This window comes from Saimiri boliviensis, chromosome 12 (assembly GCF_048565385.1).
Source record: "Saimiri boliviensis isolate mSaiBol1 chromosome 12, mSaiBol1.pri, whole genome shotgun sequence".
Classification (NCBI taxonomy): domain Eukaryota; kingdom Metazoa; phylum Chordata; class Mammalia; order Primates; family Cebidae; genus Saimiri; species Saimiri boliviensis.
In genome coordinates this window covers 87,696,760-87,710,733 of record NC_133460.1, presented here as the reverse complement: position 1 = coordinate 87,710,733, position 13,974 = coordinate 87,696,760, and the positions used below count along the sequence as shown (strand labels likewise).

General features: G+C 43.9%; 1 protein-coding gene across 2 annotated transcripts in view; it reads right to left on the bottom strand.

Annotated features, from left to right (window-relative positions):
- The window catches only part of CNNM2 (cyclin and CBS domain divalent metal cation transport mediator 2), a 173,726-nt gene that overhangs the window by 40,470 nt on the left and 119,282 nt on the right, over window positions 1-13,974 (bottom strand). For both annotated transcript variants that reach the window (XM_010333363.3, XM_039465014.2), the window contains exon 2: window positions 1,710-1,853. In XM_010333363.3, coding sequence (XP_010331665.2) covers window positions 1,710-1,853 — 144 coding nt within the window. The remainder of the gene's footprint in view (window positions 1-1,709; window positions 1,854-13,974) is intronic.

The window sequence follows — 13,974 nt, the reverse complement described above, 5'->3', positions numbered from 1 at the left end:
CAGATGTGAGGGTGAAACAGGATATACTTTCAGAAGACAGTCATTAATTAAATGTAATTTTTTTTCTTTTGTGGGTATGGGGAAGACTATCTCAGATTTATTTACTTTTTTCTTTGAGAGAAAGAGTCTCACTCTGTTGCCTAGGCTTCGGTGCAGTGGCACGATCTTAGCTCACTGCAACCTCTACCTCCTGTGTTCAAGCAATTCTCCTGCCTCAGCCTCCCGAGTAGCTGGGATTACAGGTGCATGCCATCATGCCCGACTGATTTTTGTATTTTTGTAGAGATGGTGTTTCACCATGTTGGTCAGGCTGGTCTCCAACTCTTGACCTCATGTGATCCACCCATCTCGGCCTCCCAAAGTGCTGAGATTACAGGCATGAGCCACCACGCCCAGCAACTTTCTCATTTTTAAAATGAGGGATGTTTCCTTCTAGCAGGACTGAATAAAACCACACCTGCTTTGAGCAAGGCAGACTTTGTCCTGAATGACCAGCTTGTTGGGAAGCTGGGACAGTCCACTTCCCCTCCACCAAGCCATGCTTTAATGTGAGGCAGGATACACAGGGCCCAGATGCTCTTTCTCTATCCCACCCCTAGGACCTCCAAACATCTCAGGCCTGGGTCATCTCTGGCTTTATGGAACCCTTGAGCATTGCTAAGGGTGCAGCCATGATTTAATCTTCCCAGTCCAGCAATCATGTTTTATACTTTAATGAGACAGGATTCGGCTCAACACTCAGCTCTACACCTGGGTAAATACGGTATCCATACTCATCTCCCCCTGCCCTGATCCAAGCCACTCCCCAGTCTCACCTTCCCCAAAAGAGAAGGCAGAGAAGCACAGAACAGGCAAAACACATTCTTACTGTGTACCCTGCCCTATCCTGCTTCCCACACCCCAAACCTGCTGCTCCAGCAAACTAAACTTGCAAATCTCACTTCCACCCCTCACCCAGGGGCTCTGAAACAAGAAAGTATTGTTGTCATCCATCAGTTTAACAAATCCCACTCACTTTTTTTTTTTTTTTGAAATGGAGTCTTATTCTGGTGCCAAGGCTAGAGTGCAATGGCACAATCTTGGCTCACTGTAACCTCTGTCTGCCGGGTTCAAGTGATTCTACTGCCTCAGCCTCCCAAGTTGCTGGAATTACAGGCGCGCACCACTACGCCCAGCTAATTTAGCATCTTTAGTAGAGACAAGGTTTCACCATGTTGGCCAGGGTGGTCTTGAACTCCTGACCTCAGGTGATTTGCCTGCCTCAGCCTTCCAAAGTGCTGGGATTACAGGTGTGAGCCACTGTGCCTGGCGTTTCATTCACTTTATAGAGTACTTGAATTATGAAAAGTACAAACACAAGTTTATCTGAAAACAATTTACCTAGTTGTATAAAATGAAAGTTCAGTAGAGAACGATTTTTCTAAACATATATGAAATAAAATTTAAAACCAACAACAGTTTTCTGTTTAGGGCAAGTAATGCCCTCATCAGTGGTTAGAAGCCAGCTGCCTTTTCAGAAGAATGCTGTCGCATTGCACGGTCTGCTCCTTCCGGTCAAGAGACTGGAATACACCGACAGGTCATGCATGGCCTACACACACAGTGTATCATTCTAAACAGAGGCAGCAACTGGAGAAATGTCAGATGACTCACAACACAATTAAAAAAAAACAAAGGTTTTAGAAATACACTCAGACAATGCTACTTACTGTATAAATCTGTTTCATCTAGAATCTCAGATTTGATGATTTCTTCAATCACATCTTCTAAGGTGACAATTCCCAGAACTTCATAAAACGGATCCCCTTCTCCCTCATTGTTTACCCGCTGCACGATAGCCAGGTGAGATTTACCTTTAGAGAAAAGAAAAAGTTTAGGAAGTGACTTTCTGAATTTCCTGAATGACATATTATACGTGACACAGTAAACACAGATGCAGAATTATCACGTCTGTTTCTGCATTTTAAAATGGTATTGAGATGTCACAAATAAATGGACGAACTTCATGAGCCATTAAAAGCTGGAAAGTTGGCAGGGCGTGGTGGCTCAAGCCTGTAATCCCAGCACTTTGGGAGGCCGAGGCGGGTGGATCACGAGGTCAAGAGATCGAGACCATCCTGGCCAACATGGTGAAACCCCGTCTCTACTAAAAATACAAAACATTAGCTGGGCATGGTGGCGCGTGCCTGTAATCCCAGCTACTCAGGAGGCTGAGGCAGGAGAATTGCCTGAACCCAGGAGGCGGAGGTTGCAGTGAGCCGAGATCGCGCCATTGCACTCCAGCCTGGGTAACAAGAGTGAAACTCTGTCTCAAAAAAAAAAAAAAAAAGCTGGAAAGTTATGCCAGAACAGCATCACCCTCCACAAACATTGCACTGCACCACCGTTCTCTGATTCCTAATGGTAATGTCTCTTGCTGTGGAACCTTTCAGCAACTGCTACTTTAAGAGAGTGGTTCTCAAAGTGTGGTCCATGGTCCCCTAGGGATTCCCAAGACCCTTACAGGTGGTCCGTGAGGTTCAACTATTTTCATGAGGATACGAAGATGCTATTGACCATTTTCATTGTGTGGACGTTTGAACCAATGGTACAAAGGCACCTTAGCACAGATGGAGGTAGTGGGAGGAAGCTGCACTTAGTGATCACTGTTCTCTGTCACAACACATGTGCAGTAAAGGGAAGGAAGTCAGCTTCTCTTAAGAATGTACTTGGCTGAGGGCCATGGCTCACTCCTGTAATCTCAGAGCTTTGGGAGGCCCAGGTGGGAGGACTGCCTGAGCCTACGGAATCAAGACCAGCCTAGGCAACACAGTGAGACCCTGACTCTACTAAAAACAGAAAAATTAGCTAGGAATGGTGGTACACGCTTATAGTCCCAGCTTCCTGGGAGGCTGAGATGGGAGGATCCAGGAATTAAGGCTACAGTGAGCTATGATGGAGCGGCTGCACTCCAGCCTAGGCAACAGAGCAAGACACTGTCTCAAAAAAAAAAAAAAAAAAAAAAAAAAAAAAAAAATTTCTTGCTGAAGCAGTCAACATTAATTTCATTAAATCCTGACCTGAGTCCATGTCTTTTGATAGTCTGTATGACAGTAGCCTGGGAATTGCCATAAAACATTTCTGTTGAATTCTGAAGCATGGCAGCTGTGCTGAGGAAAGGCACTTTTGTGATTGACTTGCAACCTGGAATGGCCACTTTTTTGTTGAATGTTGTTTTTACTTGGAAGAATGACTACTAGACAAACTATGGTTATGTAGACTTGGGTATTTGTCAGGCATTTTCTCAAAAAATGAACCTGTCACATCAAGAAAAACAACAGGCAGTCTGTACTACCAATGATAAAATTTGAGCTTTCAATAGAAAATTATAATTTTGGCTGGGCGTAGTGGGTCATGCCTATAACCCCAGCACTTTGAAAGGCTGAGGTGGGCAGATCACCTAAGGTTAGGAGTTCTTGACCAGCTTGGCTGACATGGAGAAACCCATCTCTACTAGAAATACAATAATTAGCTGGATGTGGTGGCATGTGCCTGTAGGCCTAGCTACTCAGGAGGCTGAGGTGGGAGAATCACTGGAACCTGGGAGGCGGAGATTGCAGTGAGCTGAGATTGTACCACTGCACTCCTGCCTGGGCCACAGCGATACTTCCTCTCAAAAAGAAGAAAAAGGCCTGGCACAGTGATTCACACCTGTAATCCCAGTGCTTTGGAAGGCAGAGATGGGTCCATCACTTGAGGTCAGGAGTTCAAGACCAACCTGGCCAAAATGGTGAAACCCTGTCTCTACTAAAAATACAAAAAAAAGTTAGCCAGGCATAATGGTGCATGCCTATAATCCCAGCTAGGCTGAGGAGGCTCAGGCAGGAGAAATCACTTGAACCCAGGAGCCAAGATCACACCATTGCACTCCAGCCTGGGCAACAAGTGAGACTGTCTCAAAAAAAAAAAGAAAGAAAGAAAGAAAGAAAAAATTAAGGCCCGGAACAGTGGCTCATGCCTGTAATCCCAGCACTTTGGGAAGCCAAGGTGGGTGGATCACGAGGTCACGAGTTCGAGACCAGCCTGACCAATATGGTGAAACCCCATCTCTGCTAGAAATAGAAAATTTAGCTGGACGTGGAGGCATACACCTCTAGTCCCAGCTACTCAGGAGGCTGAGACTGAAGAATTCCTTGAACCTGGGAAGTGGAGGTTGCAATGAGCCAAGATCATACCACTGCACTCTAAACTGGGTGGCAGAGTGAGACTCCATCTCAAAAAAGAAAAAAAAAGTTAATTAAAATTTTGGGAGACTTGTAGCCCCCACGAGTGTAACAGCTCTCAACAGCTAAAGACTTTTCTGATGAGATTGCTGGCAATATTAAATGATTTTTGAAAATATTGAATATCGCAATCGGTCAACATTTTGAAGATCTATGTAACTCAGTGAACCGATTATTTTCCAAGTGACTATGGCAATATTACAAACTCATGCACGGGTACACAATCCATTCAGAGTACAAGATAGAACAAGGGATTTTTTTAAAATTCTTATTTGGAATAATTTTAGATTTACAGAAAAGTTGCAAAGAGAGTATAGAGAGTTCCTATATATCCTTCACCCAGTTTCCCCCATCGTTAACATCTTACACTACCATGATATATTTGTCAAAACTAAGAAACTGACATTGGTACATTACTATTAAACTCCAGACTTTATTTGGGTTTTACTGATTCTATTAATGTCCTCTTTGTTTTGTTATCTGGTTCAGAGCACCACACCACTTTTAGTTGTCATGGCTCTTTAGTCTTCTCTGGTCTGTGACAGTTTTTTGGTCTTTGCTTTTTATGACATTGACAATATTGAAGGGTACTGGTCAGGTATCCTGCAGAATGTCCTCTGATTTTTCGGGCTTGTCTGATGTTTTGCCCATGATTAGACTGGGTTATAGGTTTGCTAGTTACATCACATCAGCGGTTGTAAGACATCACTGCTGATGTTCACCTTCTTTATCACTTGGATAAGGTTGTGTTTCCCAGGTTTCTCCACTGGAAAGTTACTAATTTTTCCCCTTTCCTTAATTCTATTCTTTGAAAGCAATTCACTAAGTCTAGCCCACCCATACAAGGGTGGGAGTTAAGCTCTACTTCCTGGAGTAGGAGAGTATCTACATATAGTATTTGGAAGTGAGAGTACCTGCATATTTTATTCAGTATTCTTCTGTAAAGATTTCAGACGAAACAATGTTAATATAATGGAGTCCAAAAAAGTCCGCTGGTACAGTTTCAGATTCTACATTGTAGCTAACCTTTAAGAAATTACTACTTATGGAGTTTTGATATAGTATCAGAGAAGAATACCCATCACCGTCCAAAAAAGCTATTAAAATACTCCTAGCTTTTCCAAATACGTACCTGTGTGAGGCCAGATTCTCCTGATATACTTCAACTAACACAGTATACTGCACAGGCTGAATGCGCAAGACTGAACAGCTGCCTTCCGTTTGGCTTCATTAGATAGACATGCAAAAAGCAAAACAATGGCACTCTTCTACCATTTTTGTTTTAAATAATTATCTTCATTAAAAACACTATATTAGCATGTAATGGATTATTGTCCTTTAAGTCAACTGTTTTGAATGTCTCAGTTTTAATACAGTAAATATCAAAAGCTATAACCCACATAAATAAAAGTTCAAGGATCCTCAATCATTTTTAAGAGTTTCAAGGGATCCTAACACCAAAAAAAGTTTAACCCATTTATGCCAAAGGTTGTAAGTTTTTTGTGTTTGAAAAATCAGACCTTGGTAATGACTTTGAGCAGTGGAATAGAAATAACTTCAACAAGCTTAGCGTTCCAATCATGGAACACTAGGCATACATAGGTTAAGGTCTGGTGCTTTTGGGGATAGATCGCTTGAGACCGGGATGGCAAGCAAAGAACATGAACTCCTAGGTCCAACAGTTCTGGATTTGAACTCCAGCAGGCCACTCATTAGCTATTACTAGCAGAAGACCATGAGCAATTGATGTAACTTTTCTGAGCTTCAGTCTCATCTCTAAAGTCAGCCTCATAACTGCTACTGCACAGGTTGTTGTGAAGATCAGAGATAATGCTGGTACCCAGCAAAGACACTGCCTGGAATCCACTGGTTAATCACTAAGTGGTAATGCTCATTTTTTAATTAATGTTTTTCCTAAATTCTAAGGCACCATCAACTTATTACCAGCTTAGAGGGAAAAAACCCCACAATATTATTAGATGTACACAGTGGTTAGAAGATGCACCTTAGGCAGGGCTCAGCAGCTCATGTCTGTAATCCCAGCATTTGGGGAGGCCATGGCAGGAGGATTGCTTGAGGCCAGGCATTTGGGGCCAGCCTGGGCAGCACAGTGAAAACTCATCTCTATAAAAAAATAAAAAATAAAAAAGATGCATTTCAATCTCAAAGATGTTCTAAAATATTAAGAGCAGCTGGGCGTGATGACTCACGCCTGTAATCCCAGCACTTTGGGAGGCCGAGGCGGGTGGATCACGAGGTCAGGAGTTCCAAACCAACCTGGTCAACATGGTAAAACCCCGTCTCTACTAAAAAATATAAAAATTAGCTGGGCGTGGTGGCGGGCGCCTGTAATCCCAGCTATTCAGGAGGCTGAGGCAGGAGAATCGCTTGAATCCGGGAGGTGGAGGTCCAGTGAGCCAAGATGGTCCCATTGCACTCCAGCCTGGGTGACAGAGCAACACGCCATCTCAAAAAAAAAAAAAAAAAAAAGTAAGAGCATCTCTCAAACAATGTTGGTTTTCCCAATCCAAAGTGTGCAGAGTACCTAAAACCATAAATGAAGCCAAAGTAGGCATAATCTGGAAACTTCATAATCAACTAATTTTTGTATAATTTATGTTTAATAACAGTGTTTTCTTGGTGGGTGTGTGCGTGCAAGAGCTTTAAATAAGGTTTAGTTAACACTAAGTTGGGTGAGTTCACCCAGACACAACCAACCACATTATTCTCTGAGGGCAGCATCTGATCAAGTTCCCAGCACTTAAGCAGACACTGGTTTTGGCCCTGTGGATCTGTTGGCCCTTTATTAACTTGGCAGTCTAAGTCAGCTTCTGCTCTGCCTCAGAGCCCCTTCTAGGCAGCCGTGTCTACAAGCCTAGAAGTTTAGATTGTTAGACAATTAGGCGTCCTACAATTTTCAACCCTAGCATGCTCACGTTCAAAGAATGAAAATATTTTGGGCACAGGAGACGAGGAAGGAAACTTATCAGCAATGGATATAAACACTGCATCAGGTCAAGTCAATTCTCATCTCGTCCACTTGGTCTGGTAGGTTTCTCACATCTGCTTTCCCAAGGACCCAACATAAGCAGTTAAAAATTCTTGGTGAATGCTGTCTGTCGAAAGTTAAATTCTTTTGCTATTCCCAGCTTGTGATCATTTAAAAGGAATTTTCCAAAGCAAGGTCTAATATTAGACTCAAAATGAAGTTTCCATTCCACTGAGGCGCTATTCTCACCAAAGTAACTACCGTATAATCAGATTGTCTTGGAGCAACTCGTTTAAATGCAGATGGACATACTTGAAATACCAGCTCAATAGCACCGACAGATTTGGCTGGAAAGGGCCTTACTCTAGGAGAAATTATTTCTGTGAATTAGGCTTCTTAGACTGAAAATTAAGTTTTCCTCCAAGTTCACTTGTTTCAAGGCTGAAACTTCTGCATTTGCCCCAGGGCCACATTCTTTTAGCTTTGGAATTCCTGGTGAGAAGTCCTGTTTTCTGAAACTTCTTCCCTGTGCACAGCACAAAGGAAAAACAATGACACCTCCCTCTCCTTTACTCAGGCTTTTGGAGAACAGTGATTCTATGCACCTTTCCACTTAACCATTCACTGCAGGGACTTTAGTTCTTGTCAAGGCATCAATCAAAAGGAAAATGTAAACAACTTTTTTTTTTTTTTTTTTGACAGGGTCTCACTCCCTGGCTGGAGTGCAGTGGCGTGATCACAGCTCACTGCAGCCTTGAACTCCTGGTCTCAAGTGATCCTCCCACCTCAACCTCCTCAGTAGCTAGGACTACAGGCGCATACCACCATGCCCAACTAATTTTTTTTTTTTTTTTGAGACAGAGTTTCGCTCTTGTTACCCAGGCTGGAGTGCAATGGCGCGATCTCGGCTCACCGCAACCTCCGCCTCCTGGGTTCAGGCAATTCTCCTGCCTCAGCCTCCCTAGTAGCTGGGATTACAGGCACGTGCCACCATGCCCAGCTAATTTTTTGTATTTTTAGTAGAGACGGGGTTTCACTATGTTGACCGGATGGTCTCGATCTCTCGACCTCGTGATCCACCCGCCTTGGCCTCCCAAAGTGCTGGGATTACAGGCTTGAGCCACCGCGCCCGGCCTGCCCAACTAATTTTTAAATTTTTTTGTTGAGACAAGATCTTGCTATATTGCTCAGGTTGGTCTGGAACTCTTGGCCTCAAGTGATCCACATGGTCCTCCCAAATAAATAACTTTTCAATACATAAATTTTCAAAACTGAGCTCAAATAGGACCTTTCTTAACTTCAGCATTGGAAAAATTAAGTCAAGATTGAAAGCAGAAAAGAAGCTCTGAGAAAACAAATAGAAGAATAAACCAAAAACTTAAAAAAAGATGATAAACTGATGGATTCTTAACTTCCGATGAGAAAAGTGAAAATACAGCTGTCAGCAAACTAATTACAGACAAAAAAACCACTAAGACTTTTAAATATTCACAGACTAAATAAACTTCGTGCAGTGTATTAGATAAAATAAAGCATAAATTGTTGTCATGAGCAAGGCTTGGAGAGGGCCCTTTCTGGTAATCTGGAAGAGATCTTGCTGTACACAAGGCAGGTTGAACTGTCCTGATATTTAAATTCCTAGCCCTTCTCCTGTTCTGGTCCTAAGGGTTCTAAGACAAGCTTCAACAGGCCTGTTTTCAGAGTCCAGGGCTTTATAAATACATCTCTCCTCAAATTCAGAATCATAAGCAAGTTATAATGAAGTAACAGCCTCAATTGTCCATCCTTCTACAACCACTATGTGCTCAGGGCAGGCCACTGGCACAGGTGAAATTACAAAAACCACGTCTGCACTGGGAGATTGACTAAGCAACTGAAATAATCTATACAAGGTAGAATTGGGATCAAATTTCTACTTCTGCCTCCTTCCACCACTCCACAAATTAAAGTTTATTATTTGCATATTCTCTCTGAATTGGTAAACCAGCCCAGAATGGTAGTGGATTACCACATTTGCATCTTTTAACCTTATCATACTTCTAGGCTCAAATTTTTAATGATAGATACCATTTGTATTTTGATGGTAGTTAACTGTTTCTATTATGATTAAGCCGACAAGGCATCTATAACAGCTGGATGAAATATGGACTTGTTTGCTTTCAGACAACATTGATGTCAATGAAATAAAATGGAACTAGGCAGACTAACTGGAATAACTAAGGAAAAAAGTCGATGGAGTGGATATGGCAGAAGAGAGTCAGGAACAACTTGATAGAGTTGTACTAATGAAAAGTGACATATAGTAGTCAAGAAGACCCAATAATGCAGGCACAAGGCCAACCGAGCCTGTGGGGTCCTAAAATGCCACTCAAACAGCAGGAAGAAAACAGAGACCCAGTCATGAGAAACTCAAGCCAAACGTCTTACATTCGCCATGACATCTGTGTTGCACAGCTCCGGGGGCACTGTTAGCACAGAATGCAATGCTTCATGTTTCCCTGAAGTTGTGAGATGCTGTGGCCTCCTTACTAAACCAAGGAGAAGGCAAATGAAGCACCTGATATGCTTTTGTTTTTAAATTTCTGATATACTGGCATAAAATTATAAGAATTCAATAAATGGGAATTAAAATTCCAAAGAGGGAGTTCTACAGAACTAGCGACACCAGAGGCAAAAGCTCTCCAGGTCAGAATTTAGGTCCCATGTCACAAAAAAATGACATATTTTAATGGCTATGCTTAAGAGCTCCAGAGGAAGCCAATTTGCATATTGGTAGTCAAGGAAGTCAATACACTTTAAATATAATTACAATTGGTTTGAGTCAGATTTACAAAAGGTGAACAAACTGATCAAGTGAGAGAGTGTCTATGAACATAAAATAAAATCCGGGCCATGAATGAACAATGAACCACAGTTGCACAAATTCATTTGTTTGTTCCATAAATATCTGCTGACTGCCTACTATGTGCCAGGCCCATACCACAAAGACCAAAACACAGCACTGACTCTCAAGAGGCATCCGAGCAGGAGAGATGGGCACTAGGGAAGCGGACTCTGGGGAAACTAATGGAAGAATAGACCCTGAAGTGAAAAGGTATGTCGGGCTGTGTTAAATGTACTGTGGAGAACAAACCAGTAGGGGCAGGATGACATTTAACACAGGATGGCCCAGGAAAGGCGGCCTAACTAGGGGACCCTTGAGCAAAGCTGAAGCACAGGAAGCCAACCTGAGGCAGGATGTTTTCAGGTAAGAGAACAGTCGGGAGGCCCTGAAAAGGGAGGGGCTTGATTCATTCGCTGTGGTGGCTGGGGAGCCAGGAGGCCACCAAGGGCTAGAAGCCAGTGAGCAGGAGGGCGAGGGCAAAGGTGAGCTGTATGGGGTGGGGCGTGGGCCATGTAACCATCAGAAAGGCTTTAGCTCTCGCTCTGAGACAGCAGGTCACCGGAAGGCTCTGGCAGAAGAGTGGCATATCTGCATTGTTTTAAGAGTCCCTCTGGCTGCAGTGTTGAGAAAGTCCTGGCAGCAGGTGGGAGGAGAATGGCCCTGAGGCAGGGCTGAGGCGGGGAAACCCAGTAGGAAGTTACCAGTGAACCAAGTGAGCGAGAACGGTGGCTTGGGGCCGGTGGCAACGGTGTGGGTGACAAGAAATACTTGCATTCTGGATAGACAGTGTTTTAGAAAGAGCCAGCAGGATTTGCTTATGGACTGGATAGGGGGCGGAGGAGAATGAGAGGAGTTGGGCTCACTCTACCACTTTATGGCTTGAGCGATGAGAGGAATGGTGGAAAACAGTGTGTGGCGTCAGTCTAGAAGGCAGAATGCAGCTCAGTTTTGGACAGGGTTAGGTTTGGCATCCTAGTAGAAATGTCCAATAGATAGTTAGATACACAAGTCCAGAATTTGAGAGAGAAAGAGAGAGAGAGACATGTAAGCTACAGATAAAAACTGGGTGAGTACAGATGGTAGCAGAGCCAGAACCCCACCAAGATAACCTAGGCCGTGGATGGAGGGAAGGGCCAGCACTGAGTGTGGGATGCCCCGGTTTCCTGGGTAAGGAGGCTGAGATAGAACCAAAGAGAGGCTGAGAAAGAAGGGCCAGCAGGAAGGGGAGGGGAGAATAAAGGAAATGGGTATTTTGGAAGCCCCATTAAAAAACAAAAAATAAAAACTGTTCCAAAGAGCAGAGAGCAGTGAAAAATATCAAATCCAGCCAAAAGGTCATGAAAGGTGATTTTGACGACAGAAGATGCTGTCAATAAAGATTATGGTGGAGGAAGGGCCACAGGGTAAGTGACATGCCGAAGACCCCAGAGTCTCTGGCCATTGTGCTTGCCACTCTAGCCGTTCTGGCTTCCAACAGGGAGGCCCAAACTGGCCTCCTTATGCCAAATAGCTTTTATCAAAGAGAAAAGGCCTGTCATTAGGACAGTTTGTCCTCTCCAAAATAACATCTCCCTTTTTAAGTCCCTAAATCTGAACATGCCACCATCAGATTTCCAATCACCTAGGCTTTAAAACTGAAATCATCTGTATCTTTTCTCTCCTTTTTCCTCCTTTTCAATGAATGAATGAATACATACTACATACATACAGTCAGCTGCTTAAGATGCACAGCTCAGTGAAACTTGACATTTGCGTACACCTGGAAAACCACCACCCGGAAGTGGGAGTCAGGGTGTTGACAATGGCTACAGGGGTGGGTGAGGCAGGAGATGGGGTTGGAAAAAGGAACAGGGAATAGGTAATGGAGCAGTAAGAGGAGGGGCTAAGTAGGTTCAGCAGACTTCGGGTTTCAATGGGAACACCCTCCATGTGGCCCCTTCTGTAGGGTTCCCTTTCCTGCCCCCTCCCTTTATCGGCAGCAGGCCCCTGAAGGACAGACAGATCACACACTGATCCAGCAACAGAGCATGTTGTGATAACTGAGTGGCAGCACGACTTCAGCATAAGGGAAGCGGTTCTCCTTCCATATTTAGATATATCTGGAATCTTGGTTCAGGACTGGGTCTTGTATTTTACAAGAGGCAAAATGAGGAGAGAAGCTATACCATATACAAACTAGTCACAGGAGGAACAATCACAGAAGCCGGAGATGTTTAGCTGGAAGAGACACATGGGCAGGAATGAGACTGACAGCAGCCTTCAAATATGTGAAATGAAATCAGTCAGCTCCATGCCTCCTCACCCCACAGTTTGTTACCTGCATACCCATAGCTCAGTGTGCCAGGAAGGGGTTCTTCAAGATTAGACCATCAGCTCCGGATCAACTCTGGATCCACCTTTGTGTTAGTCCTCAGCCCCTGCCAAGTCTAGCATAGTGGCTAATATTCCAGTCTGTTCTCTACTCCTGCATTCACAAAGTGAGACTTATTCACCGTAACATAACCACAGCATTCCATCATGCACAGAGCTCACTTCCTATCAGCTAATGAATTAAGGAGAAAATGTTCCTAAACCCGGGCTCAAAGGCATCACCATGGTGCAACTTCCACTCTCCCCTTGTTAAGCTTTGTCCACCCAGTCACACAACTTGACTTTTCCCAGTCAGGTCCTCCATGGCCCTATACTCCCCCACTTCCTCTGCTTGAGCCCTTTTAATCCTTTGTAATGTGGCTCTTAACATTTAAGTCCACACATAACGTCACCCATACCAGGAAGCCTGCTCTATTCCCAAAGGTAGAAATTATCTTTCATATTTTTTAGTTCCTATAGCATCATCTGAGTTTCTCTTAAGGCATTTTTTTTTTTTTTTTTTTTTTTTTTTTTTTTTGAGATGGAGTCTTACTTCTGTTAACTGCGTCTGCCTTCCAGGTTCAACTGATTCTCCTGCCTCAGGTTCCCAAGTGGCTGAGATGACAGGCGTGCACCACCACACCTAGCTAATTTTTGTATTTTTAGTAGATACAGTGTTTCACTATGTTGGCCAGGGTGGTCTTAAACTCCTGACCTCAGGTAATCCACCGTCCTTGGCCTCCCAGAGTGCTGGGATCACAGGCGTGAGCTACCGCGTCTGGCCGCATCTTTTTCTTATACTAAGTTTGTGATGTTTTCCATGCTAGACTGGAAGCTCCTTGTTTCTCACCTTTCTCCCAGAGCACCCAGCTTGATGCCACCCTCTATAAACAGCAAGTTGGAAGGGGTCGGCCCTCACAGCATCCCAGGCTCCTCACTCACTGCCCTAACACAACCCACTGGGGCTGCCCTGCCACAGCTGCACCATACCTGGGCTCTGGGAGTGCCTGGGGCTCTCTACCCACATTACTTTTAATAGTATTTTAGATAGGTGCTTTCCCCATTCATTTCCCTCTCAATTCAAAAGTGGCAAAACCCAAAGAAAAATAAACTCCGAATTACAAGCCACATAACACAAACACATGAAGCCATTCTCTCACAAATTTTTGGAATGAATACATGGATGAATGCTAATATGTGCGCCTTCCAAGTCTTCTGACTACTATGGCAATCAATCTAGTATTAGAGGCCGGGTGCAGCGGCTCACACCTGTAATCCCAGCACTTTGGGAGGCTGAGGTAGGCAGATCACTTGAGGTCAGGAGTTCGAGACCAACCAGGCCAACAAGGCGAAACTCCATCTCCACTAAAAATACAAAAATCAGCTGGGCGTGGTGGTGCACTCCTGTAGTCCCAGCTACTTGGGAGGCTGAGGCAGGAGAATCACTTGAACTTAGGAGGTAGAGGCTTCAATGAGCCAAGATTGTGCCA